This window comes from Meles meles, chromosome 8, assembly GCF_922984935.1.
Source record: "Meles meles chromosome 8, mMelMel3.1 paternal haplotype, whole genome shotgun sequence".
In the NCBI taxonomy this organism is placed as follows: Eukaryota; Metazoa; Chordata; class Mammalia; order Carnivora; family Mustelidae; genus Meles; species Meles meles.
In genome coordinates this window covers 119,300,686-119,324,683 of record NC_060073.1, presented here as the reverse complement: position 1 = coordinate 119,324,683, position 23,998 = coordinate 119,300,686, and the positions used below count along the sequence as shown (strand labels likewise).

Here is a 23,998-nt window from a genome sequence, read left to right as displayed (position 1 = left end):
TCTTGAAGCAAGACATCAGGTGAGGGGCTAACTCCCGGAAGTTGTCTTCGGTGGAGAGAGCGCATTCTCGCGGTGAGGGCCGCCGTCATCACAGAGGCCTGGCCAGAGCCCGGAGCACGGGTCTTTAAGAAGTAAGGATACATCCCGTGCTTTAGCTCTGAAGTGTTTCTGAAAGAAGGCTTCTCTTTGTGATAAGTGAGGTTGAAACTAAGATAGGAGCAGAAGTTAAATGAGATTTGGGTTTAAGCAAAAAGTTCTCTATGCCAAAAGTGTTTTGAGGTTGTTTCTTTGTTTTCCTACTGAGATCTTTTTTTTTTTTTTTTTAAAGATTTTATTTATTTATTTGACAGAGATCACAAGTAGGCAGAGAGGCAGGCAGAGAGAGAGGAGGAAGCAGGCTCCCTGCAGAGCAGAGAGCCCGATGCGGGGCTCGATCCCAGGACCCCGAGATCATGACCCGAACCGAAGGCAGCGGCTTAATCCACTGAGCCACCCAGGCGCCCCCCTACTGAGATCTTAAACCATAAATCTGATAAATGAGTAGCTTAAGGTCTTTCTTTCACACTTGAGTGCAAATGTAAATAGTAGCCCTCATTAAAATGATCAGGCGTTCTTAGATTTTCTTTTTAATAGTTTCAGAAAAGGTGAGACTTACAGAAAGTCCGTTATGTCATAATACCGTTATGGTGTTAAAATTGCGGAGCTGATTCCTTAGATTTATTTAAGCCAGAACAAGAAGCCTGTAAGAGGGTTTTTAAAAATCAACTTTGGATGTGTTGGAGAATGAAATACTGGTTTGTTATATAAGTTTTTATTTGTCAGTGTGTTCACCTGGCAGGTGTGGGAGTGTCAGTGAACGTTACGAGGTTTGGTGCGGGGTTACATTTGGAGTGGCTCAGAAACAGAGAATATGATGGCGTTTGTGTCAATCAAGCCTGTGTGTGCTGACGTATTTTCTGGGTGACCTTCCGGTAGATGCCAGGAAACCATTTCACAAAGAGGGGTCTTCTCTGAAGTGAAGATGTGGCTTTGTAGAAGGTTGCCAGGAAAGCTGGGAAGAGCTTTCCTGTCTCAGGAACAGAATGTATGAAGGAATAATGGAGAAAGGGGGACAGATCCAATATTTGAGTCCTAAATGCTGTTCAAAGTGACATTTTACTTTTCTGATAGGAATTAGTGCACATGAGCTCAGCAACATGAAATCCATGTCATCACTCTGTAATTAGATAGTAGTCATATACTTCAGATGCTGTGGCATGTGGGAAGGTATCATACTTCAAAATGTTTACAAAGGTAGTCATCTCAAAAGCTATCTTTTAATTTTTACCAAATAGGATTAACTACACAGATCTGTGTTCTGGTCACATAGACTGACCTCAGTATGGGAGAGGTTAATGTGGAATTCTGAAAAATTAAGACCACTTTAAAGGCATTTTGTATATCTTAGTTAAAGGTGGAAATTAACAGCTTACTTTGTTAGGGTTTGTTTGCAGAATTTTGGAATAACTTGTCTTCAGAGAACTTAAAATTTTAAATTTCATTGTGATTATTCATTACTTTCATGCTTCAAAAGCTATTTTTGTTTTCAGAAGAAACTTTTTGGAACTATAAATGTCATTTTCACTCCCAGAGGTCGAGTCTTTACTGTTCAGTTTTCTAGCTGTATCTCTTCTAATACATCAATTACTCCTTTGTAAATTGGGAGACCTTTAGACAGAGTTGGTTAGGAACACGTCACAGTTTCTGTTTCAAAGTATTGTGAAACGAAACACTGTAAGAAAGATAGAACCCCCAAGTGTGAATGTTTTTACCTTCTCTTGTGCCTGAGAATCTGGTTCCCCAGTACTGGTGAGATGATGAAGTGGGATTCCAGAGCCCCCCCATCTCCCCACCCCCCGGGTGTCTTCAGTAGCCTCCTCTCCCTCTCCGTCTTCCTCTGGCTGCAAGCACTCTTCTGTCCTCTTGCCCTGATTCTGGTCACGAGCACGTCCCCTCCCTCTTCTCACCAGGGTTCTCCAGTTCCTTTATGAGGCCTAGGTCAAAACCTGTCCTCATTGGCCTTCTTAGGATTCTTGAAACGACTCAGCGTAGAAACAAGACTGCTGTGTCTAGCTGGAATGAGTATTAGTTGCCATTCCCAACGTCGTACACATCGTGATCAGCCTCTGGTTCAGTGAGGGATACAGCCCATCGTATGAACATGCAGGGACTGTATCACACCACTAGCCTGCGGAGGTGAGGACGGTTGGATGTCCGCAGTTTTGGCCAAATGGAGCAAAATAATAGCACTGTTCAGGGCAGTGTGAGAACAGTGGCCGTCAATCTTGTTTTCCCTGAATTTAGTAGCAATGAAGAATTTGGCTTTTTGTTCGTCCAAATTGTCTTTCCTGTTAGCAGACCCTAGAAAAGCTATTTCAGAGTCCAGTTAACTTTTCCCAAGATTCTCTCTCCTCTTTTTGAAGTCCTGATACTAAATAAACTATAAATTCATTTAGGTGTTTTCTCATGAATAAAGAATTTCATGTTTTCTTTTTAATAGGAAAGTTGGAAACTCTCTAAGCCTCATACCCGCATAGGTTATGTCATTTGTTTTATTCATCGAGGTGTCTATAATTTGAGGAATGTTTAAAAAAAAATGTATTCCTATATAATAATTATAATTAATTATAATTAACAAAAATTATAGAAGACCTAGAGATCTTTCAGAAAGATTGTTGAATCCCAGGATAGTGCTGGAAACACGAAACTTAAAGTCTGCTTTTGGAGATCACCTTTCAGAGTTCAGTGTCCTAACAGTCCCTAGATCCATGTGTACACGTTTTTTAAGTAAAAAATGTTGTTCTGAAGTTGAAGATAATTTGGTAAAATGGCACACACATTAAAAAAAAGAAGCATTCTAAACACTGGCCAAATGTTTTAAAATCCCTGCCGACCTAATGAAATGCTCTGTGCTAGGAAGTAGGGCACGGCAAGGCCCGTCTGGAACCACTAGAAGAAATGCCTTTCTTCCTCCTCTGTTTTTAAAATTGTGGACATACACTGCTGTCACTAAGACAAACTGTTACAACGTGTATTTTTAGTTACTCTCCATTTCTAAATTTGGATTTGTAGTTCACTAAACTAACCTTCCTTAAGCAAATCGATGACCCAGAGGAAAACAAATGAACCTTCAGTCGCGTGTCGCGTGTTCCCTAAAATGGACACCCCATTCCATACCTTCCCGTGCGCTAAAGACAGAGTGCCTCAAGAAAGGGATTAAGGCTGACGTCGTGTGTTCATAGAACCTTCTATAAGTGGAGTCATAATTGTTCATCTACCACAATTACTTTGGGATTCATTCATGTGCGTCCGTTCTCTTCATTGTTAACTGGTGTTCCGTGGTGGGGCTAGCTTGCGATACTTAGCTTTTCAGTCATTAATAGACCTTGGACCTGCTCCAAGTTTTGACTTTGCCAGGGGGTGGGGGTACATGCTTTGATTTCCCTTGGATACTTTAAGAATTCAGTAACCCAGGAATATGCTAAATGTTGCCAGACTATGGACTACATCTGCCTTTCTCCTTATTTTTCTAAATGGTGTGAATCAAAGTTCTAGTATCATACAGGTCCAAAATACTTTAACTATCAGATATATATTAAGGTATCTTTTTACCCTGTGGGAAATGATACTGCTCTTTAAGTGAGAGGAAGGAAATATGGAAAGGAACAGTGGCTCATGGCTAGATCCCGAGTCCATAAAAGTCCACTGTATAAAGCAGGCAAACTTATGTTTTCCCTTATAAACCATCCTGGAAAGTTCCCTTCAGACCAAGCTGGGACCGTCCGTTTTACTTACAGTGCAGAGAGCTGTGACTCCAAATGTGTCCCAGATTAGCTAAGATTTACAAGCTCAGTGGGAAAAGCTGCCACATTTTTGTATTATTACGGAAGAATATGAGCTAAAAATACTTGCTTCATTTAGAAAAAGTCAAATACTCCAAAAGAACTTTTTGACCTTTGAAATACAGAAGCATGATTAAATTTTGGCCAAATTTCCTATAACTTGCCTCTCCGTTTTTGAAAGTCTGTCAAACTATTTATTCTAACTACCTTTGGGAAAAAGAGAAGCTTAACAAACTTGTATTTTTAGCTTAGTATTCTAATTTTAGGCATTTGTTCAGAGTAAAAAAACTCCTTAGAGATAGACATAACTTTCAACATGAGCTGTTTCCACTGAAACCCGTTTTTAGAGACGACCCAGTGACGTCCCCAAGCTTGTCGTCGAAGCAGCTGTACCAGATGTGCCCAGTTGCAGAGTAATGTCCGCATTCATGCAAAGTGTGCTCTGCTAGAACCGCTGCGTCGCACTAGAGCCGACTTACCCTGTATAGGTTTGTATACAGACTTACAGGCTTTGTTTTTAAGTGCAGCATGAAAGAGAAAACATTTCTATGGAATGTATTTTTAGGTTAAAAAATTCAGATTATGTAACTTCGTTTTATACTTAGGCATATTATAATTATTTCTCGCTAACGTCACCAGTAAAAGGTCTGTACAGCTCTGAAGCAAATCTTGAGTATTCTTCTAAAATTCTTAATTTTACGTAATCCTGTCCACCCTCACATTTCAGTTCTTGGCAAAGGATACAGGGAGTTGTGATGACTCCTGACAGTGAAATGTCATCGCACTGCTCCTCCCCGGAAGCTGGACGGTGTCTGGAGGGCTCCCTCTGACTCCGTGCTCCTTCTCCTGTGGGACCTGACAAGGTGGAGCATGGAGGAAGACACTGCCCCGGTCCCCACCTCGGACACCTGCCTGCCTAGAGCTCTGTCTCTGCGCTGTGTGGTGCACGCGCACGTGTGTTTGTGCGGGAAGTGCAGGGGTTTGTTTTCCTGTTCAGTTGAAGCCCAGTCCTGAGTCAGAAGGGGAAAGTAAGGCATCAGTGCATACAGTATCCTTCCCCTGTTTTCAACAGTTGGTTCCAAATATCGACAGAATTTTTCCATCTTCCTTCTTGAACCCAGTGAAGTAAATAAACAACAGATGAAAATATTAGCATTAAGGATTAATGACTTGAGGGGCTGCAAGTCAACTTTAATTACAGCAATTTTGTCTTCAAATACTGAGCTGTGTTAAGAAAATATCCATTTGGGGATAATATGTGGATAAGTTATTATACCTAGCTGTTCAGAAATTACTTAGGGGGATCTATCAGTCGTGTTCTTTTTGGTGTAACTAGATGTTTCAAAACTGAGCTGAGTATTCATACCTTGATACGGTTTCTGTAGCCTGTGTAGACGTGTCATTGGCCTTCTCTGGTCATATTTGTTTGCACGCCAGGTTGGTCCCTGTTTGGCTGATCGCCCTGACGGCCTCCCACTGGCACCAGTGGAGTGAAATGACATTTTCTCCTTGACCCTTTCAGGCTCACGTTAGATGAGTCCCTAGATGACTTCTAGTCATGGTTCAGACACAGGTTTGATAAGAAGTTTGTCTCCAGGCCTTTGTGGTCCTCAGGCATCTCCAAATTAATGTCCCTTGTGAATCTGGATAGTGGGTTCTGCACTGTGTGCCAGCAGAAGTTCATTTGCCAGAGATAGCAACAAGTAAAATTTGGGCAGCTTTGAACGAGCAAAGTGTCAACATCCAAAGTAGCACCTGACAGTTAGCTTTAACTTTAAAAGATTATCTCAAAAAAGTGGGAACTTTGTCAAGAAGAGTAAAATAAAAATTCATAAAAAACATTGCAAAAATAATAACCAGCTTATCGGTTATTTTAGTAACGACTTACTAGCCAGTGTCCTGTCCTGTGCTTGCTCTGCAGAAACAGGTGGGTGCCTTTGATGGGAGTGGGGCACGAACGGGGCTCTTGGACGGTGCCTGCAGACTCCCCAGAGTTTGGGAGACCTGCAGCCTCTGGTTCATCAGAGCCCGGGCTTCGATCATTGTCACGTCTGTTCCTGTTTACGCCCTCATGTTCGAATAGCAGCGTAAATTCGAGCATCGCTCTTCTTGGCTCCTAAACCGTCCAGTCATTCATTTGGTGTGCCCTTCAGGGACAGAGAAGAAAGAAATCATTGCTAAGCGTGTGTTCCATACATGCTCAAGCCTGGTAAAATCCTCATGGAGAGTTCTTGGGGAAGGGAACCGAGTCTGAAATAGGAAGGAAGACAGACGTGTTCTCATCAGAAAGTGCTTGTGGAAGGTCCTCCCGCAGGCCTGTGGGGAGGGCACGCGCCCTGTGCTGGAGAGAACGCAGAGGTGGGGTTGGTCCAAGCGCGGATGGAGAGAAGACGCATGACAGGAGCCCCAGAAGCTGCTGCAGAGCCGGGTGGCTTTAGCAGGAAGAGGGGAGAAACCCCTGTTTTCTGAGAAGTTACAGAGAGAACGGGTATGACTGAAGGTAGCTTTCTGGGGAGAAAAATGGGATGGCAGGAGCCAGAAAACCAGACTCCTCGCTTGCCTCTGTGTTCTCACTTAAATGGGAGACCGGTGAGAACGGGCTTGAGAGCATGTGCCAGATGAGGGGCGGTAGCCCTGAAGATGTGAGAAAACACTGCCCAGAGGACAGAAAGAAAAAAACCTGGAGTGGTACTGAGCACCCATTCGAGGCCAAAGACCATCGATGTGTAATAACAGTGTGGGTAGCTGTTTGATTTTTCTCTAGCATTTCTTAGCAGTCTCGGTATAGAAATGAAGGGAGCACTTTCCTAACATTGGTTCAAGGTGGCAATTTGCTCTGTTGAGATAAAGTTATGTGTGTATTTCAGGACGTGAAAGGTGCTCGTGTGTATTTCACATGATCCACCCAGAGGTCAGGCTCTTAGGGATGGATAAAGAGACCAGGAACTGGCCCATCCAGAGATGCTCAGCATTCCTCATCATCAGGGAAATAATCATCAGAACCGGGATGAGGTGGCTCAGGTCGTGATCTCGGGGTCCTGGGATCGAGTTCCGTGTTGGGCTCCTTGCTCAGCAGGGAGCCTGCTTGTCCTGCCACTGTTGCTACCCCTACTTGTACTCGCTCGCTCTCTCTCTCTCTCAAATATATAAATAAAATATTAAAAAAATATATTTTTAAAGGGTTTTTTTAAAATTAAAGATTTTATTTATTTGACAGAGATCACAAGTAGGCAGAGAGGCAGGCAGAGAGAGAGGGGGAAGCAGGCTCCCTGCTGAACAGAGAGCCCGATGTGGGGCTCGATCCCAGGACCCTGAGATCATGACCTGAGCTGAAGGCAGAGACTTAACCCACTGAGCCACCCAGGTGCCCCTGTAAATAAAATCTTAAGGGAAAAAACCCTATGAGATAATTCCCTCACACCTGTCAGAATGGCTAACAACGTGACACAGGAAACAGGATGAGGAGGGAGGGGATCCCTCGTGCTGTTGCTGGGAGTGCAGAGGTGCAGCCCCGTCTGGAGAACAGCGTGGAGAGTCGTCCTTGTTAAGTACAGAGCTACCCTGTGACCCTGTGGTTCCACCTCTGGAGTTATTTGAAGAAAACAACCACTAATTCAGAAAGATACCCTCACCCCCACTGTTGGCTGCAGCATTATTTACAGTGACCAAGATGTGGCGGCGACCTCCATGCCCGCTTAGCTGTCGGTCACTTACCAGCCCATGTCCATCGGTGCGTGAACGGATGAAGCCGTGCCTGGCCGTGTGTGTCTTTCCGTTTGTGACAACGTGGGTGAACCTTCCTGGCCTTAGACTAGGGCAGATAAGTCACAGAAAGACAAGCACCATGTTACATCACTTCTAAGTGGACCTAAAAAAACAAAAAACCAAGCCCATCAACAAAGAGGACAGATGGGTGGTGGCTAGGGGCGTGCGGGAGCGGGATCAAAGGGTTCAGACAACCAAATGACAAAATAAGCAAGCCCTGGTGGTGTAACACACAGCTGGTGACCTTGATCAGTAATGAACTGTAATTACTAGCGGTAGTTAATAATGTATAATGAACGCGAATTTAAAAGTTGCTGAGAGAATAAATTTGTAAGTCCTCATTCTAAGAAAAACAATTTTGTTTAACTGTCGTGATGGACGGATGGCCGTGGTGGTCACTGCCTGGTGCAAACACGAGTCCTTGCGTTGTCCTGCAGTCACGTGTGTTGCTCATGCCGCTATGTATTTTTTTTTTTTAATTTTTATTTATTTGAGGGGCGCCTGGGTGGCTCAGTGGGTTAAGCCTCTGCCTTTGGCTCGGGTCATGATCCCAGGGTCCTGGGATCGAGCCCTGCATCGGGCTCTTCACTCAGCGGGGAGCCTGCTTCCTCCTCTCTCTCTGCCTGCCTCTCTGCCTACTTGAGATCTCTGTCTGTCAAATAACTAAATAAAATCTTAAAAAGATTTTATTTATTTGAGAGAGAGCACAAGCAGGAGGAGGGGCACAGAGAGAGGGAGAAGCAGGCTCTTCGCCGAGCAGGGAGCCTGATGTGGGACTCCGTCCCAGAACCCTAGGATCCTGGCCTCAGCCGAAGGCAGACGCTTCACCGACTGAGCTGCCCAGGTGTCCCCTCAATGTTTTTTGTTTTGTTTTGTTTTGTTTTGTTTTAAATATTTTATTTATTTGACAGAGAGAAATCACAACTAGGCAGAGAGGCAGGCAGAGAGAGAGGAGGAAGCAGGCTCCCCGCGGAGCAGAGAGCCCGATGTGGGGCTCGATCCCAGGACCCTGGGATCATGACCCGAGCCGAAGGCAGAGGCTTTAACCCACTGAGCCACCCAAGTGCCCCCCTCAATGTTTTTTTAATGGAAAAAAAAGCCAGTCGACCAGGAGGACAAAGAAGACAGTACTGAGTCCCTGAGGTTAGAGGGCCGGCAGAGTGGGGCTGTGCTCATGCAGGAACCGGGCAGGAGAGGACAGCGTCCCAGAAAGTGGGATGGGGCCGTGCAAGGTTACTGGGGGGACAGCGTGGAGCCTGTGCCAGAGTGTTGCTAAAGCCGCCTGTGTGGCCGCGTGCAGACGCAGCACTAGTGGTGGCAGCGGGTCATGCGGGCTTGGCGCCACGGTGGCCAGAGTGTGGGCCGTGCACACAGCGGTCTCCGTCCAGACTGAAGCCCCGTGGTCTCAGCCGGCCAAGTCGGGGGTTCAGGTGGGTGGAGGTGAAGGTCACTAGGACCCAGAAGGTCGAGGAGCTGTGACGTTGAGTGAACCCTTCACCGAGTAATTAACGTGTGGCTGACGGTGTCTGCCGGCATGTCTGACAGCCACAGTGATCCTGAAGTGGTTGTGGACGTAAGTGGTATTTCCAGATACTGCAACTACGATAGGGTACGAAAATCCCGACCACGGATGGAAAGGTCAGAGGGAGAGCAAATACAGCTGTTGGTCGTCTGTATTGTGTTTGAAGGGAATGCTGAATTTCAGAAAGAAGTTCCTGAGAATGAAGGTGAATCTTAATCACCCAAGTTCATTGGACCCTCTGCATTCTGTCTCGATCCTCTGATAAGAAATCCTGTGTGAAGGACGGTGTATTCAGCAGGCATAAACCTGAGTAAAAAGCAGTGGTTTCTGCAGGGGCGGAGCTCCTGGGGTAGGGGTGAGGGTGCAGAGGTGGGCCGTCTCCCTCGTGGGTGTGCCTTGGGCATGCCTCTGTGAGTAGCCGCCAGCGTCCTGAGCAATAAAAAGCCACATTGAAGTCAAACCAGAAAAGCCGGGGGAGAGGGACCCTGTGCTCCCGCCGATGGGCGGCTCATGGGATGGTGAGGGGCCCGGCAGGAGGAGTCCGGGAGCGCGGGTAGAGGACGAGGTGATCGAGGATGGAGTAGCAAAGAAGGGGGTCAGGATGGTTGGAGGGAGGGAACCCAGCTTCCAGGTCCTGCCACCCTGGCAGCTGAGGCCGGGGCCGTTGGGACGCCCGGTCGGGCAGGCCCTCTGGAAGCATTGGGGCGGTAGCAGGCCCTGGCTTCACCAGGCAGTCCAAGTGGAGTCCTGCTGAGGGGCCGTTGGAGGCTCTGAGCGCGGCTGCAGACAGTGGAGTTCGCTGGGGACACATGACAGCCCGTGTACAGCGGTGGGTGTGCTGGCAGCCCGCGGTCAGTGTCTGCTGTTGGTTCCCCTCTTGGCTTTGAGTGCATGTGCTGAATACAGGATCAGGTGAGGGTGGGGAAGCAGAAATAAAGTGTTAAGAAGCATTCTTTTCTGAAAGACCACACTTGCCATCCTGCCCATGGGATGGGTTTGGGAGGGTCTGCGAAGTAAGAGGAATAACACTGTGAGGTCAGGTCATGCAGTGTAGGGTTCATAAGGACGTAAGGATCTGGGATTGTTCACGATGAACCTCGAATGTGTGTGACTGAACGGTAGAAGCAGTGGTCTTTCCGGGCAGGTAGCATGTTAGCTTTGAGCAGGTGCTGGATGCCTGAGCCCCGCGTCCTTGCACTGCCAGCGGCATTTTGTTTCTGTACATGGAACAGTGACTTCGTCGTTGGTGACTGATTGTGTTTGTGCTGGTTTTTCTAGGAGTTAGCTCTTCGCAGCCAGTTGCCGACGCTGGAGCAGGACGGCGGGCCTCCAAACCCAGCGCCTTCCCCGGGGATGGCTCCAGAACTGAGAACAATGACCAGCAGTGGCTCGGATCCCTTTCTAAACAGGTGGGTGGGAGCTGCCCCGGCCAGTGTCCGAGAAAGGCCGTAGTTGCCTGCGCGCCCCCTCAGTGCTGGGCACACCCATGGGGTGGCCGTGGGGGCCACGCCCCATGTTGAAAATGACCTTCTCGGCAAACGGTGAGCCCCACCGAGCTCTGGGCTTCAGAGCCAGCTCCTGGGGTAGGACACGTGACACGTTCCTGGTCACGTGTCTGCTTCTGGTGAGTTCATATCGTACAGTTCTGAAGGGGTGCGTGCGTGCCTTCCGTGGAAGTGTCGTCCTGGAGCTCCCTGAGGCCAGCGTGCGGACACCCCCTCCCCTCCCCACCGGGCAGCGGCCCACAGCCTCCCCATCTCAAGGGCTGTTGCTCAAGGGCATGAGATGGAAGGCCGTGCCTCCTTCTGAAACTCCGCCACCACAGGCAGGATTTGCTTGCAGATGCCCTTCAGTGAGTTCATGCGGACCTCGCGTTTGAGCAGGGCGAGATCGTGCTGTCCTGTGCGGAGCTGGGCTGGAAGCTGTGAGCTAACAGCCCTTTCCTGGAAAACACTTAAAACTAAGGTTTGACAACGGTTCGTCCTTTTACGGTGTAAAATATTGGTGGAGTTTCAGTTTTTTAAAATATGGAGCATATACTTTCTTGTCTTTGTCCTTTTAGGTTTTTAAAACCAGTTTTAAGCAGTGCACCTTTAAAAAAACATTTAAAAGGCACTTTGGTTTAAGAAAGTTATTTTACTGCACTTTAATTTCTCACCAAGTGAATTGAAAACTTCATGATCTTAGAAAATGAAATTTCTGGGGCACCTGGGTGGCTCAGTGGGTTAAAGCCTCTGCCTTCGGCTCAGGTCATGATCTCAGGACCCTGGGATCGAGCCCCACATCGGGCTCTCTGCTCGGCGGGGAGCCTGCTTCCTCCTCTCTCTCTGCCTGCCTCTCTGCCTGCTTGTGATCTCTTTCCCTCTCAAATAAATGAATAAATAAAATCTTAAAAAAAAAAGAAGAAGAAAAGAAAACGAAATTTCTCTTATCCTGCCAAAACATTTAGAACAATAGAATTTCCATTGTTTGATCAGTCTTTTTTTTTTTTTTTAAGATCTTATTTTTTCTTTTGACGGAGATAGTGAAAGATTAAGCACAGATGGGACGGGGGCAGAGGGAGAAGCAGACTTCTCACTGAGCAGGGATCCCCATGCAGGGCTCAGTCCCAGGACCCTGGGATCATGACCCAAGAAGAAGGCAGGCATTTAACGACTGAGCCACCCAGGTGCCCCCCGTCATTTGCTCTGTCAGGAGTGGGGCTAGTGGCCTCGTTTCTTAGGTTTGATTTGGAAGGCCATCTAAAATGTACTTTAAGTTCATATTTACTCTTTTGACACATACAGTTTAGAGTTCTGCCAGAGTTTGAGCGTATGTGCACGAGGTTATAGTTCTGAAGTTAAACTGAGGTTAGCTAGGAAAGGTCAGAGCCACACAACTTTTTCCCCCCACAAGGAGCAGTTCAGACAGTCTAATTCCAGTGTCCACCCGAAGGCCTGTGTGGGCCCAGGGTGGAATCGGACTGCGTACATGAGGGGGCGGACCCTCTGGTAGTCACGTGTGAGATTCTTCCTGAGAATGTTGGAGGCGCGCTGGGCTGGCGCTGGAGCTTCTGTTTTCTGGCAAAGATCACAGGCTGTCAGGTCGTCGGCACTGTTACTCTAAGGTGGGACTTCCGGCCACTGTGTCGTCCCCCCAGTCTGACACATTCATCTGCTTGGAATGTTTGTCAGAAACTCTTGATGAGGGGCGCCTGGGTGGCTCAGTGGGCTAAGTCTCTGCCTTCGGCTCAGGTCATGATCTCAGGGTCCTGGGATGGAGCCCCGCATCGGGCTCTCTGCTCAGCGGGGAGCCCGCTTCCCCCTCTCTCTGCCTGCCTCTCTGCCTGCTTGTGATCTCTGTCTGTCAAGTAAATAAAATCTTAAAAAAAAAAAAAAAACAACTCTTGACGGTTTCCCCATTGCCTTTGCCTGCTACTGAGTTCATACATGACCCGTGGGCCCCACACACTTGTTACCCCACTTGTCACCGAGCTGGCTCTCAGCCCTGCTGCAGCATCCCCGCCCTTTACCCCGAGAGCCCTCATCGACAGGTCCAGTGTCCCCTTGCACCAGCCTCTTCCGAGCTCCCCTCTCAGTTCTCAAAGCACTTTGCTCGTACACTGCTTGGGTGCGATTCGTGAATGTACACGTTAGTCTCTCCTTGATGGTACGCATCTCTCAGAAACCATCAAGTATAGGTTTTTGTAGTTGTTGCCTCTGTCCCCAGAGTCTGGGCTGGTTCCTGTCCCGCGTGTCTGTTGGCTGAGCAGGCAGGGAAGTGGCCCCTGTGCTCATCCTGTGGTGTGGACAGAGCTCCACACTACGGTCTGCCGTGGCCAGGGCAAGCCCTGCGCTGCATGGCGGGAGTGGCAACCAGGCCCTGTCCCATCTCGGGGCTCCATCAGGATGACGACAGACCACATCCTGAGGCCTCCAAAGCAGCACTGTTGTGTCCAAGTGGCCATAGGGGCACATTCTTGTTTTCCTGGGTCATTGTGAGGCTTCCGACTCTTGCCAAAATCTGGCAGAAGCCTGAGAGTAATGTAGGGGTTTCAGTGTAATCGTGAGGGGAGGGAGGACAGAGCCGCTCCTTCAGGTCATTAGGGAAGAAGTCTGGGCCATTGAGGTTTCAACTTTGAGCAACTGGTAAAGCTTGTTTCTGAAACTTAGCTGGTTTTTGTTGTTGTTTCTTTTTAACTTTTGTGTGAGCTAAACAGTTGCTTACGTGTCTGAGCTTGGAGGAGAGTTGAAGTTGGTGCACGGTCAGAGACCGTCTAGAATACCCATCACCTTGACTGCACGCTTGGCTGTCAGATTTTCTAGAATTCACAGAACCCTGAAGTGCACAGCCCGGGCCGGGCTCAGGAAAGTGTTGTGTGTGTGCGGCAGGATTCTTAATCACATGTGGGTGTGACTTTGTTTAGCCAAAAGTTAAAAATCCATCTTCACTCGTATTTTCCTTGAAAGTGTGTGCCTTGTAGTCACTCCTGTCGTTTTGCATCTCTGTCCCCTAACTGGAACTTGCAGGACTCCTCTCGTGTTGACCTCTTCAGGCTTTTCCCTTTCGAGTTGGGACCGAGGGAGAGAATGTCAAGCAGGCTCCCCGTGGAGGAGGGAGCCCATCACAGGGCTCCATCTCAGGACCCCGAGATCATGACCTGCCGCTTAACTGACTGAGCCTCCCAGGCACCCCGACTCCTCCCTTAGGGCCCGATCAAGAAAGGACTTTGTTTTTGTTTTTGTTTTTTTTTTTTTTTTTGATTGTATTTTATTTATTTGACAGAGATCACAAGCAGGCAGAGAGGCAGGCAGAGAAAGAAATGAAGGGAAGCAGGCACCGTACTAAGCAGAGAGCCCGAGGTGGGGCTCAATCCCAGGACCCTGAGATCATGACCTGAGCTGAAGGCAGAGGCTTTAACCCACTGAGCCACCCAGGAGCCCCTGGGACTTCTGGTTCTTTGATGGGGGTCGATCGTTCCTTGGCTTGAACTCTGCCTGTGCGCCCCCACGCGCCCGCCCCGGCCTGTGTAGCAGCACTGGGAAATCAGGATCTTGAAAGGGGTGGGCCGTGTGGCTCCCCAGCTTCAAACGGTCCCACAGAGAGAACTTTCTGTCCATCAGGAAGGCTGCCAGCCTGTTTTTCTTCTCTTGCCACCAGAGCCAGCGCCGGAGGGGAGATCGGCCCCTCCAGGCTGTCCTCCTCTCCCTGCCAAGGGCCAGGTCTGAGTCCCGGCGAAGGGGGTGGGTGCTTGTGGCGTGCACAGAGGTGTCCACCGTGACCTTGGAACCCTAGAAAATGCTGGTTTGGATGCTCCTGTTTTGCAGTGGCACCTACCACTCGAGGGATGAGAGCACAGACAGCGGGCTGAGCATGAGCAGCTACAGCGTCCCTCGGACCCCAGACGACTTTTTGAACAGCGTTGACGAGATGGACACAGGTGGGCAGTGGGTCCCCGCTGGTTTTGGTGGGCCGCCTTCCATGACACAGTCGTGGTCGCCATGTCCGGGAGCCAAGCTTGTTGGGAAGAAAACCTGTCACGACCCGATAAAGTTCATTCCGATTGAGCCTGCTTTGTTTCTGTATATGTGTAGTTTGCAGTGAAAGCGTTTTCCCAGATTTCGAATGTGGACAGCATCGCGCCCTCAAACAGCACTGATGATGCAACTTCCCGCAGCTCTTAGGACCCTGGGCTGGCTCGCAGGCCGGTGGAGGGCCCTCGCACACGCTTGTGGTCATGGACCTGTGTGGGGTCGGTGTCCGCGGTCCTCTCCCCTGAGCTTTCTGGGCCAATGTGGGTGTTGGGGGCTCAGGAGGGCAGGGACTGGGAGTGGGCTCCTTGGGGCTCGCCGGCTGAGCCCTGACCGGCCAGCTCTCTGTCCCACAGCTTCTCGGAGTGCCGGCCGCGTCGTCTCTGCTCCGGCTCCTGCAGCTCATGGCTTGGCTGCTTGCTCCAGTGCTCGACAGCCCTCCCTCTTCGCTCCCCTAGCTCTGCGCTCCCCGGCAGGGGCCCAGCACGCCCGGCTCTTCCCACACGCTGTCTTTGCTCCTATCCCCCCCTGGCTCTGTTCTCTAAAGCGCTGTGGCTCTCACAGCTTTGTCGGGTGAAGCTGGAAGGAGTGTGGTGCTGTCCTGTTCAGAAGTGTGTCCCGTCGGGCCCGCGGGGGACGCAGGGAGGAGGGCTAGCGCGGGCGTGTCTAGTCCCAGAGCTCAGGGAGGCTTGTTCTGCGGCTGGGATGCCGCTCTCGTCCGGGGTCTGGACTTAGTGGTCCCTAGGGTGGCGTCAAGGGAAGAGGATGTGTAGCCCTGCCGATCCTCAATCTCAGCGCAGTGGCGGGCGGGGGTCTGCAGTGGTGCTCTTGGGCAGCACCCTCGCCGGAAGGAAAGTGTTGCGGGATGTTCATTTCTTTCACGAGCCCCTTCAGTGCTGAGTATCTGGTAAGCACCTTGTGCTGTTGCTTGAGGATCTGAATAAATGTTGAAACAAAAGTTACCTTGGCATTGTTTTGTCTTCTGCAAGTTGTCCAGCCTGAAGTAAACTCTGGGCGTGGGCTCAGGAGGTCAGTGGGGTGAGCTTTCCTCTCTCTCTGCATTCCCGAATGCTCTCACAGTAGAGCTCTGATGGGAGCTTGTGAAAGGGACCTGATTCTCTTTTCTCCGTCCCCACCAGGCGACACTATCAACCAAAGCACCGTGCCCCCCCAGCAGAGTCGTTTCCCAGACTACCTAGAAGCCCTTCCGGGGACAAACGTGGACCTTGGCACGCTGGAGGGCGACGGGATGAGCGTGGAGGGGGAGGAGCTGATGCCCAGCCTGCAGGAGGCCCTGAGCTCTGACATCCTCAGCGACATGGAGTCCGTGCTCGCCGCCACCAAGCTCGACAAGGAGAGCTTTCTCACGTGGTTGTAGAGCCCGCAGGTAGACCGAAGGCCACATCTGTGAAGGATCCAAGGAGAGGTTCCCCAGTGAGCCAGTCGCGGTCTCCGGGCTCACGCCGGAGAAGAGGAATAGACGTCCAGCAGGGTTCTTCGATCCGTTGTTTCGCTCTTCTTGTCCATTGCTGCTGTTGATAGATTGCTGACCTCTTTCATAGTTGGCTCTAAAGAATCAAAAAACACGTTTTTGGTTTCTTTTGCTATTATAACTACTGTTCGTTTTGTGGGGCTGGGGGCAGTGAGCTTGTTTGGATGACGGATGCCATTCCTTTCGCCCAGTTAGGTGTTCGCCCGTCGCGTCGAGCAAACACGCAGACTTGGGAGTCAGATGCGTCACATCACAGCATTTCATTTGTGCGGGCGGTTGTCTGTCCAGTGGCCTTTGGCCAGTGGGAAAACATGACTTACCGGTCAGTCAAGCCAGAGCGGTTGCACCACCGCTCAGTGCTTCGTGCTGATTCGATGAGCTCGCTGAAACCAAGGCTGAAGACCGCTTCACTTTCAGTGTTTTTCCCTCCTCGTGCTATCATTAGTCACGTAGTGACCTTGATTTTATTTTAGGAGCTTATAAGGCATAAGACAGTTTCCGTAGAAATGTATTAATTATTGCCACATACTCTAGTATAGGTTTTGCTGGGTTTTATTCTGGGTTTGTTTTTGTTTTGATTGGTTGGGCTGTGTCTTTTGTTTTCGTTTTTGTTTTTTTTCCAGAATCTAGACAAATTATCATAGTAGCGACTCTGTAGTTGTAGCTGGGGGCGACTATTAAAATCTACAGTTCCTGATTTTTTACCATCTTATTTAAATCTTGATTATCTGCTCTATATATACCCACACACACACTTATAATGTTTATGATAGTGTGATAGCAGAATGTATCTTTTTTTTTTTTTTAAGGATTCCCTACTTTCCAGGTTATTTTAACACAGTAGTTTTGAATGTGTGCGTTTAGAATATGTGAGTAGTGGTCGTACCGCACTGGTGGTTAAATCTGTCGGGGCAGTGTGCAGACCTTAGAGGTAGTTTAGTGTTCTAGAAAGGGCTATTGTCACGGAGAGCGTCTAGAGGACTGTGTGCTCGCTGGGCACACAGTGTTGTCAAATGAATTTGAAAGTAGCAAACAAGATAAGGCTGTATTTTCCCCTTGACACTCCCTTGGACTAATTTTGAGCCTCGATGGGAAATCACTAAGTAAGTTCATAATGTACATGACAGAAGTAAGCTTTACATTGGTTTACCTTTCTTTAGCTCTGGAAATTGACCTTTGCCCTAGTTTTGGAAGTCAGTTCTAGTCTCTCAGTTCTCACTTGTAACAAACCTATTGACGACTGCATTGAAATATTGCCTACAAGATTGTTCTTACTTAAAAAAGATGTGCTCCTACTTCTACATGGTGAGAATTGACCCTGGACAGGATATAGGATCCTGCCAAGGTGGTGAGTGAGCTGGTAAGGTGATCAGATTAATAAATGTATATTGGTAGTTGAATTTAGCAAAGAAATAGAGATAATCATGATTATACTTTTATTTTTACAGGAAGAGATATAACTAGAGTATGTCTACAGGAGGAATAATAATGGTTTCCAAAGAGTATTTTTTAAAGGAACAAAATGAGCAGGAATCAACTTTTCAGTATAAGCTATGAAGGTCATAGTCGGCCATGAGTCATAGTGGTACCAGCTGGCACTTCTGGGATTGAGGGTCTTTCAGTATTTCTAGAATAATCCCTTATTTTCAAGGGTTTATAACTGCCATTAAAAAAAACTTTTTTCTTGGCTAAAACTGCTATGAAAAGTCTCAGCAAATTTTTTTTTTTTTAAATTACAAAAATCTTAAGTATTTTGACCCTTCAGTGGAGAAGACTACAAAAGTTGGGAGTGAGAAGTTTGATATTAAGTACTTTCAGTGCTCAAAAATGCAATGACTATGTTGTATATAATGACTCATAGGTCGATCATTCGTGACTATTGACTCTAAGACTTTTTGTTAGGAAAGCAGCAGAAAGAGTAAATCTTGAATTAACTCTGAGGGGAAATGGCCACTGTGGAGATTCCTTGACTTTTTTTTTAAGAGCAATAATGAAATTGTACCCAGAATGCATAAGTGAGTGTAGGGACGGTTCAGTGGGTGTTGGTTTCCTCATGCAGAGGCGGGAGCTGCGTCAGGGGCTGCCTGCGGTGGGCCAGGAAGCCGCCGGCTGAGATCGTGTCTTCAGCCTCAGCAGAGTAGCTGTAGGCTCAGGCGGCTGGGGACGTGGGAGGGGTTGTGAGGACTTGTGGGACCTTGATCTCTATCATCTTGATAAGCTCCACTCTTTCCCTGTAAAGACTCGGCTTGCATCTCGCTGTCACTGAAAGCCATTGTTCCTCCGAGTTCCGTCACTTGAGTGCGCCCATGGAGCGGGGACCCAGGGTTCTTCCTGTCCCCTGGACTCTGGCTTGCCCAGTCACCCTGCAGTGTCCTTGAGGTGCTGAGGACCCCGACCGCACCCTCCCCTCACCTGAAGGAGGCGTAGCAGTCCTTCCTCTTTCTGATTTGAATCACAGCCTGGATGTGGTCTGTCTTGTTCTGTGTCCTTGTTCCTAATGTTAACGTGTGTTACTGCTTCTTGGTTGTACTGGGTAACATCGGGCTAAGATTTTAACTGGGTATTCTTGAATTGCTTTTACAATAAACCAGTTTTATAACCTTTCAGTTTATCAGCTTTTTACATCTGTGTTCTTTTCAGTTAGGGCTTCTCACATCGGAGCGCACTGATCGGGAGTTTCGGATTCTCCCAAGCACTGCCTGCGGCCGTAGCTGTGTCTAAACACAGTGCCTTCTTTAGAAAAGGAAGAAAGAAAGTAAGGAAGTGACTTTTATATACAGACATTATTGTTGTTTTAAGTATTCGCAGTAAATAGATGCATTCTAAGGGAAACTGGCAGAAACATTAAAAAACAGCCCTAATTAATGCTAGCTCGTAATTCACACCAGTCAGTGCTGAAACCCATGGTGCAGAGAGGAAGGTGGTGCCCCGTGGTCGGCAGCTTCGTAGGTTTTGGCTGTCCAAGACAGGAGCGCTCAGATGAATTTTACTGTCGGCAAGCATATTTTTGTAAGAATTGTTGGGTGTGCCTATTTTAACAGTTGTTTTCTGTATCATGAAAAGTATTCTCCACAATTTAAATGTTTTATATTAGAGAACTCTTTAATGCACACTTGTCAAATATATATATATAGTACCCATATCACCTTTTTATTTTTTGTTTTAGGTGTAAGAGCATGCTCGTATGTTAGGTACTTACATAAATTGTTACATTATTTTTTCTTATGTAATACCTTTTTGTTTGTTTATGTGGCTCAAATATATTCTTTCTTTAAACTCTTCTTTGTTGTTTTTAACGATTAATATGTTTAAAACTTTTTGGCTTCTTCACGGTCCTCCAGTGGAACAAGTCCATAGTGAGAAGGAAACGAAGGGTGGGTACGGTCAGGTCCGCAGATTTGAGGCGAGGGTCGGTCTGGCACTGCGGACTTTGGAAGTACGGAGGTCCTTCTTCGAACCTGATGTTCTCTGTCCCCCAAGCCCCCAGGCAGACCATCCACGCTGACGGTGGTGTGTGACGGTGTGTCTGCAGAAGACAGGTCACCCATGGAGAAACTGAGAGGGACTTCCCGTCTTTCAGAACAGCCTGCGGTTCCATCTCTCCAGAGCACTTTCTCATGGTCCCCCAAGTAGAGCACTTAGATTGGTGAAAATAGTTACAGATTTGGGTGGTGGGTCCTGAACTCTGAGTAAGAAGTAGATTTGATTGTCTTTGCTTGTATCTCCAGTCCCGGACACACATCAGCTTCATCGAGGGAGATCTGAACGTCCTGTCTCGTTACGTGTACCGCGTCCTCACAGTAGAGGAACATCCGTCTTGCAGCCTTGTCTGGACCGCAGTGGTGCCCTTTGGCTCAGGACCGCAGCCTATGTCCACGGGCAGTCAGCTTCCCGTGGGGTGGTGGGACCCTCCTCCTGACCCTACCCTGTCAGACCTCTACACCCTGCAAATAACTGGTCTGGCCAGTGTGGGTCTGTAGAGTCTGCACAGAAGGCAATCAGTTTGGACGTGGGGCACGTACCCCCTCGAGAGAGCAACGTTGCACGTTCTGAATGTTTGGCAAGTGTTGGTCGTCTTACTGTTTGTTTGTTTGTTTGTTTGTTTGTTTTAAAGACCCAAACTGTAGTAAAGTAAAATTGCTCGGCTGGGGTAAATAGAAAAATGGTTTTCTGGAGACAGAGAAAACACAGTAACTAGTGAAGCCTCGGGGTGACTGGGGGGCGGCCAGTGGACTGTGAGTTCCGCCCCCGGCCCCCACCCCACCCTGCCCCATCACGTTGGCTTAGGCTGTGTGCACGCAACCAGCTGCCCAGGTCCTGGCAGCTGCAGATTGGGTTAGCGTTAGGTTCGCTTCTGGTGAGGGTCTGGCTTGACTTCTGGATAAGCGTGTGCGCCACGGGGCTCCAGCCTCAGCTCAGGCAGGACACCCGCCGCGTGGTCCCTGTCCCACTTCAGGCTGTCGGCATGGAGTTGCTCTGTGTCACTAATCACAAGAAGCTTGACGAACCATCGTCTTTGATGGCAAGTCTGATTGCTGACTTAGAAACCGGTCCCATGACATCTGGTATTGTAGTTTTTCCAAATCACACATGGAATGTTTTTGCTGTATTATCTGGATATAAAAAAAACCTCTGTCTAAAATTGGTAACTTCTAAGTGTAAGCATAGCCTTGAGCTGGGAGGTTTCATCCTATCACTAGAGAAACAGGTGCCAGATTGAGGCGTGAACAAAATGGGATTGGGAAGATAAATAGTTTAGATAGATAGATAAATAGATAATATAGATAAATAGTTTAACGGAAAACGCACTTCTGACCCAGGAGACCTGACATCCAAGCTACGAGGACCCTGTCAGAAGTGTAAAGAACAGCAACGAGAAAACCAAAAGAAGAAAAAGGAAAGAAGTCGTATCTGTGCTACTGGAAGCAATATTTGGAGCTACCTGAGCGAAGAGCCAACTCTGCAAAATTCCTCCACAGCTAATCTGGTGCTTGGAATGGTTTTGCCAAAGGGGGGGAGACGATCAAAAACCAGTTACTGTGACTTTGTGAACTTGATGTTAGTTCATACTCTGAGTGAGTGAGTGGACAGGGCTTGGTTCTTAGTAAAGGGGCCCCTTCAAGAAACAGAACAGGACTCGAATCGGAGGACACCCTCAGCCGACCAGGCTGCAGACCGACTTCTCAGGGACAGGATACCCCTCCCTTGCGCTCTCCCCACCCACGGATGTCTCCAAGTGTCTTCTAGGGTGAAATGAGTTCCTGGTACCTCGCAGAACTGTCCTGCTGCGTGCGATGTTCCCCGTGGGCCACCGTCCCTCCAAAGGCTGCTGTCTGTGTCCATCCAGCAAGCAGCCCTCTGGCCCTCTTTCCTGAGGACCGGCGCCGGGGCGGCAGCCCTGGCTCAACGCGGACCTCTTGGCTGGGCTGGGGTCCAGTCAGAGCATCACGTCCGCATGGGGCTCAGTCACTAGGCGGCCGTGAACCAAAACCTTTGACTTTATGAAAGATACAACGTCCTGCTCCCTGAGGAGCTTGAACCCACACCCTGCAGACTTACATGTGCAGATTCCGAAGAGGCTGTTTGTCCACTGTTTTCTGAGCTCTGGGAAGTCACAGGCCTTGTAAATTATCGTAGCAGCATTGTGCAGAGGAGAATGGGCCCTTTGGATCGGTCGTCTGTGATAATCTGAACCGTGAACGGCAGTGTAGCTCTTTCTGCATTCTGAGCCGAAGGAATTTCTGTGGAATTCTGCAGTGGGATTTGCAGAACAGCCCGAGCCCGTGTGCGGTGCCATCAGAATTCTGCTGATGCCCCCTAGGGCTTGTGTGTGGGAGGCCGCCCAGAACTCCCCTGGAAAGACTGGTCGGGAACAGACTGTCAGGCCCGGGCCAAATTGGGAATATTGCTTAGGATATTGAACACGCATTCGGACTGAAAACTATTGGCCAATCTCCGTATGAGTCCTCCAAAGTCATTAAAGTAGAAATCTCAAGGCCTGAACATTCCCAGTAGTTTCATTGTTGTGTTCTACTAAATGTGGCAACTTTCAAAAGCAAATGAGTCCAGTTTTTACTGCCATCACTTACGTAGAACCTGAAAACATCGTTTTCCCATCAAGAGTGAAGTGAAAATACTACAGTCCACACAGTCGCCCAGCACTGGCTGTGGACACCAAAACCAGATGCTCTCAGAATAACGTAACTGACATTCCTTGGAAGCAGTGTTGTTTTTGACGTAACCACGATCCTTCTTGGTATGCCCTTGTTCGGAGACATGTGACTGGTTCATTCAGAGCCGCAGCGATCTGAGTAGGTCCGCCTGGCAGTGTAGATCCGGGAAGCCCTCCCTTACCGCCCTCAGTCTACACTCCGCCCCCCCCCCATTCTTCTACAAGTGTGCTGTGCTTTTGTGAAGATGTTATTAGCACACAAGTGATCGGTGGGGGAGGGGCAGAGGGAGCAGCAGGCTCCCCGCTGAGCAGAGAGCTGGGCGAGGACCCTGACCCCTGGATAGGGACCTCAGCCGAAGGCAGATGCTTTACTGATGGAGCCACCCAGGTGCCCCAACAAGTAAGCTGTTTTCAATAGCAATATGTTATGATTCCACAATTGATCAAAACATGTCCACATACGATCTCACTTGCTGGTACCACGTCTGTTAAATTGGAGGTGTTCTCACCACTCATACTGTGAGCGTCAAACCCAGGACCAGAGCCGGCAGGGTGGCAATGAGGAGACTAGAAGCTGAGGTGTCTCCCAGTCCCAGGGAATGTTGGTCTGAGGCCAGTGAGATGCACCGAGGCCCCGGCCGTCTTCCTGCCACCCTGGCCTCCCTGCTGCCTGTGGCACTGAGCTCTCCACGCCCCAGGGCTTGGGTCTCCTGCCCTCTCTTCAGAAGCTGGTATGGTTGGTTCAGCACACATGCTGTCGGGGCTACTCGGCTCATGCCCCCTCTCATCCCACCAGGGTCTTGGCACCTTCCTGATGGGGCTGAGGAGCAGGAGGGGGAGACTGTGGTGATGGGCGGTAGCGGCGCCGACAGGACCTGGAGACAACGGCAATGAAGCCAAGGCCTCCGCTGGGAAGAGGATGGGGGTAGCTGGGCTGCGCTGGACAGACCCGCTCCATGAGCGCCTGGGTCCTCTCCGTGCCGGGCTCCAGTGCCACGGGCGCACACACACTCGGTCCCTGTTTCTGGACGCCCACTCTGTGCCAGCCACTGGCCACAGTCACGCAGGTCGTCCGGCTAGCAGCCCCGTGGCCTGGGTTTTGCAGGTCCCAGTGGCCTAGAGGTGGCTCCCCTTTGGCCCCACACAGGCCTCGTACCCCCCTTGGGCTGCTCGGGACTCCCGTCCCTGTTGGGAGTGGCATGTCTGGTGAGTGATGGGGGCCTTCGCAGGTCCCCCAAGAGCCGAGGGCCTGGACTGGGCGCAGTGCGCGGCACCTTACAGGACACCGAGGGCAGGCGGGTCTGCATGGCTGTGGGCGGACCTCAAGGCAGGCAGGTCCTCCAGTGGCCCCCGTGGCCCCTGCTACTGTGCAGGCCAGAGGTGGTGGGAGGTGCAGGCAGGTGGTCGAGAGGCCACAGGGGGAGCAGAACCCCAGGGGGCAGTGTTGGCGGGTGCCCAGCTAGCTTCAGCCCTGCAGAGTTGGGCAGGGTCAGAGGGACCCGGCATGGGCAGGCCGAGTTGTATCACAGGGAGACTGAAGGAGGTCATAGACTGAGAGCAAGCCCGCTGCGTAGAAGTGACATCTGCCCTCTGTGCCTGCGGATGGCACCCGTGGGGCACGTGCCGATGGGCGCGGGGTCACAGCAGGAACAGGTC

General features: G+C 49.4%; 1 protein-coding gene across 6 annotated transcripts in view; it reads left to right on the top strand.

The window, feature by feature from the left end:
* Window positions 1-19,383, top strand: part of YAP1 (Yes1 associated transcriptional regulator) — a 111,859-nt gene extending 92,476 nt beyond the window's left edge. For all 6 annotated transcript variants that reach the window (XM_046014685.1, XM_046014681.1, XM_046014686.1 and 3 more), the window contains 3 exons: window positions 10,447-10,577; window positions 14,475-14,587; window positions 15,818-19,383. In XM_046014685.1, the coding sequence (XP_045870641.1) occupies window positions 10,447-10,577; window positions 14,475-14,587; window positions 15,818-16,056 (483 nt within the window). In that variant the 3' untranslated portion in view covers window positions 16,057-19,383. The remainder of the gene's footprint in view (window positions 1-10,446; window positions 10,578-14,474; window positions 14,588-15,817) is intronic.
* The last annotated feature ends 4,615 nt before the right edge of the window (window positions 19,384-23,998 follow it).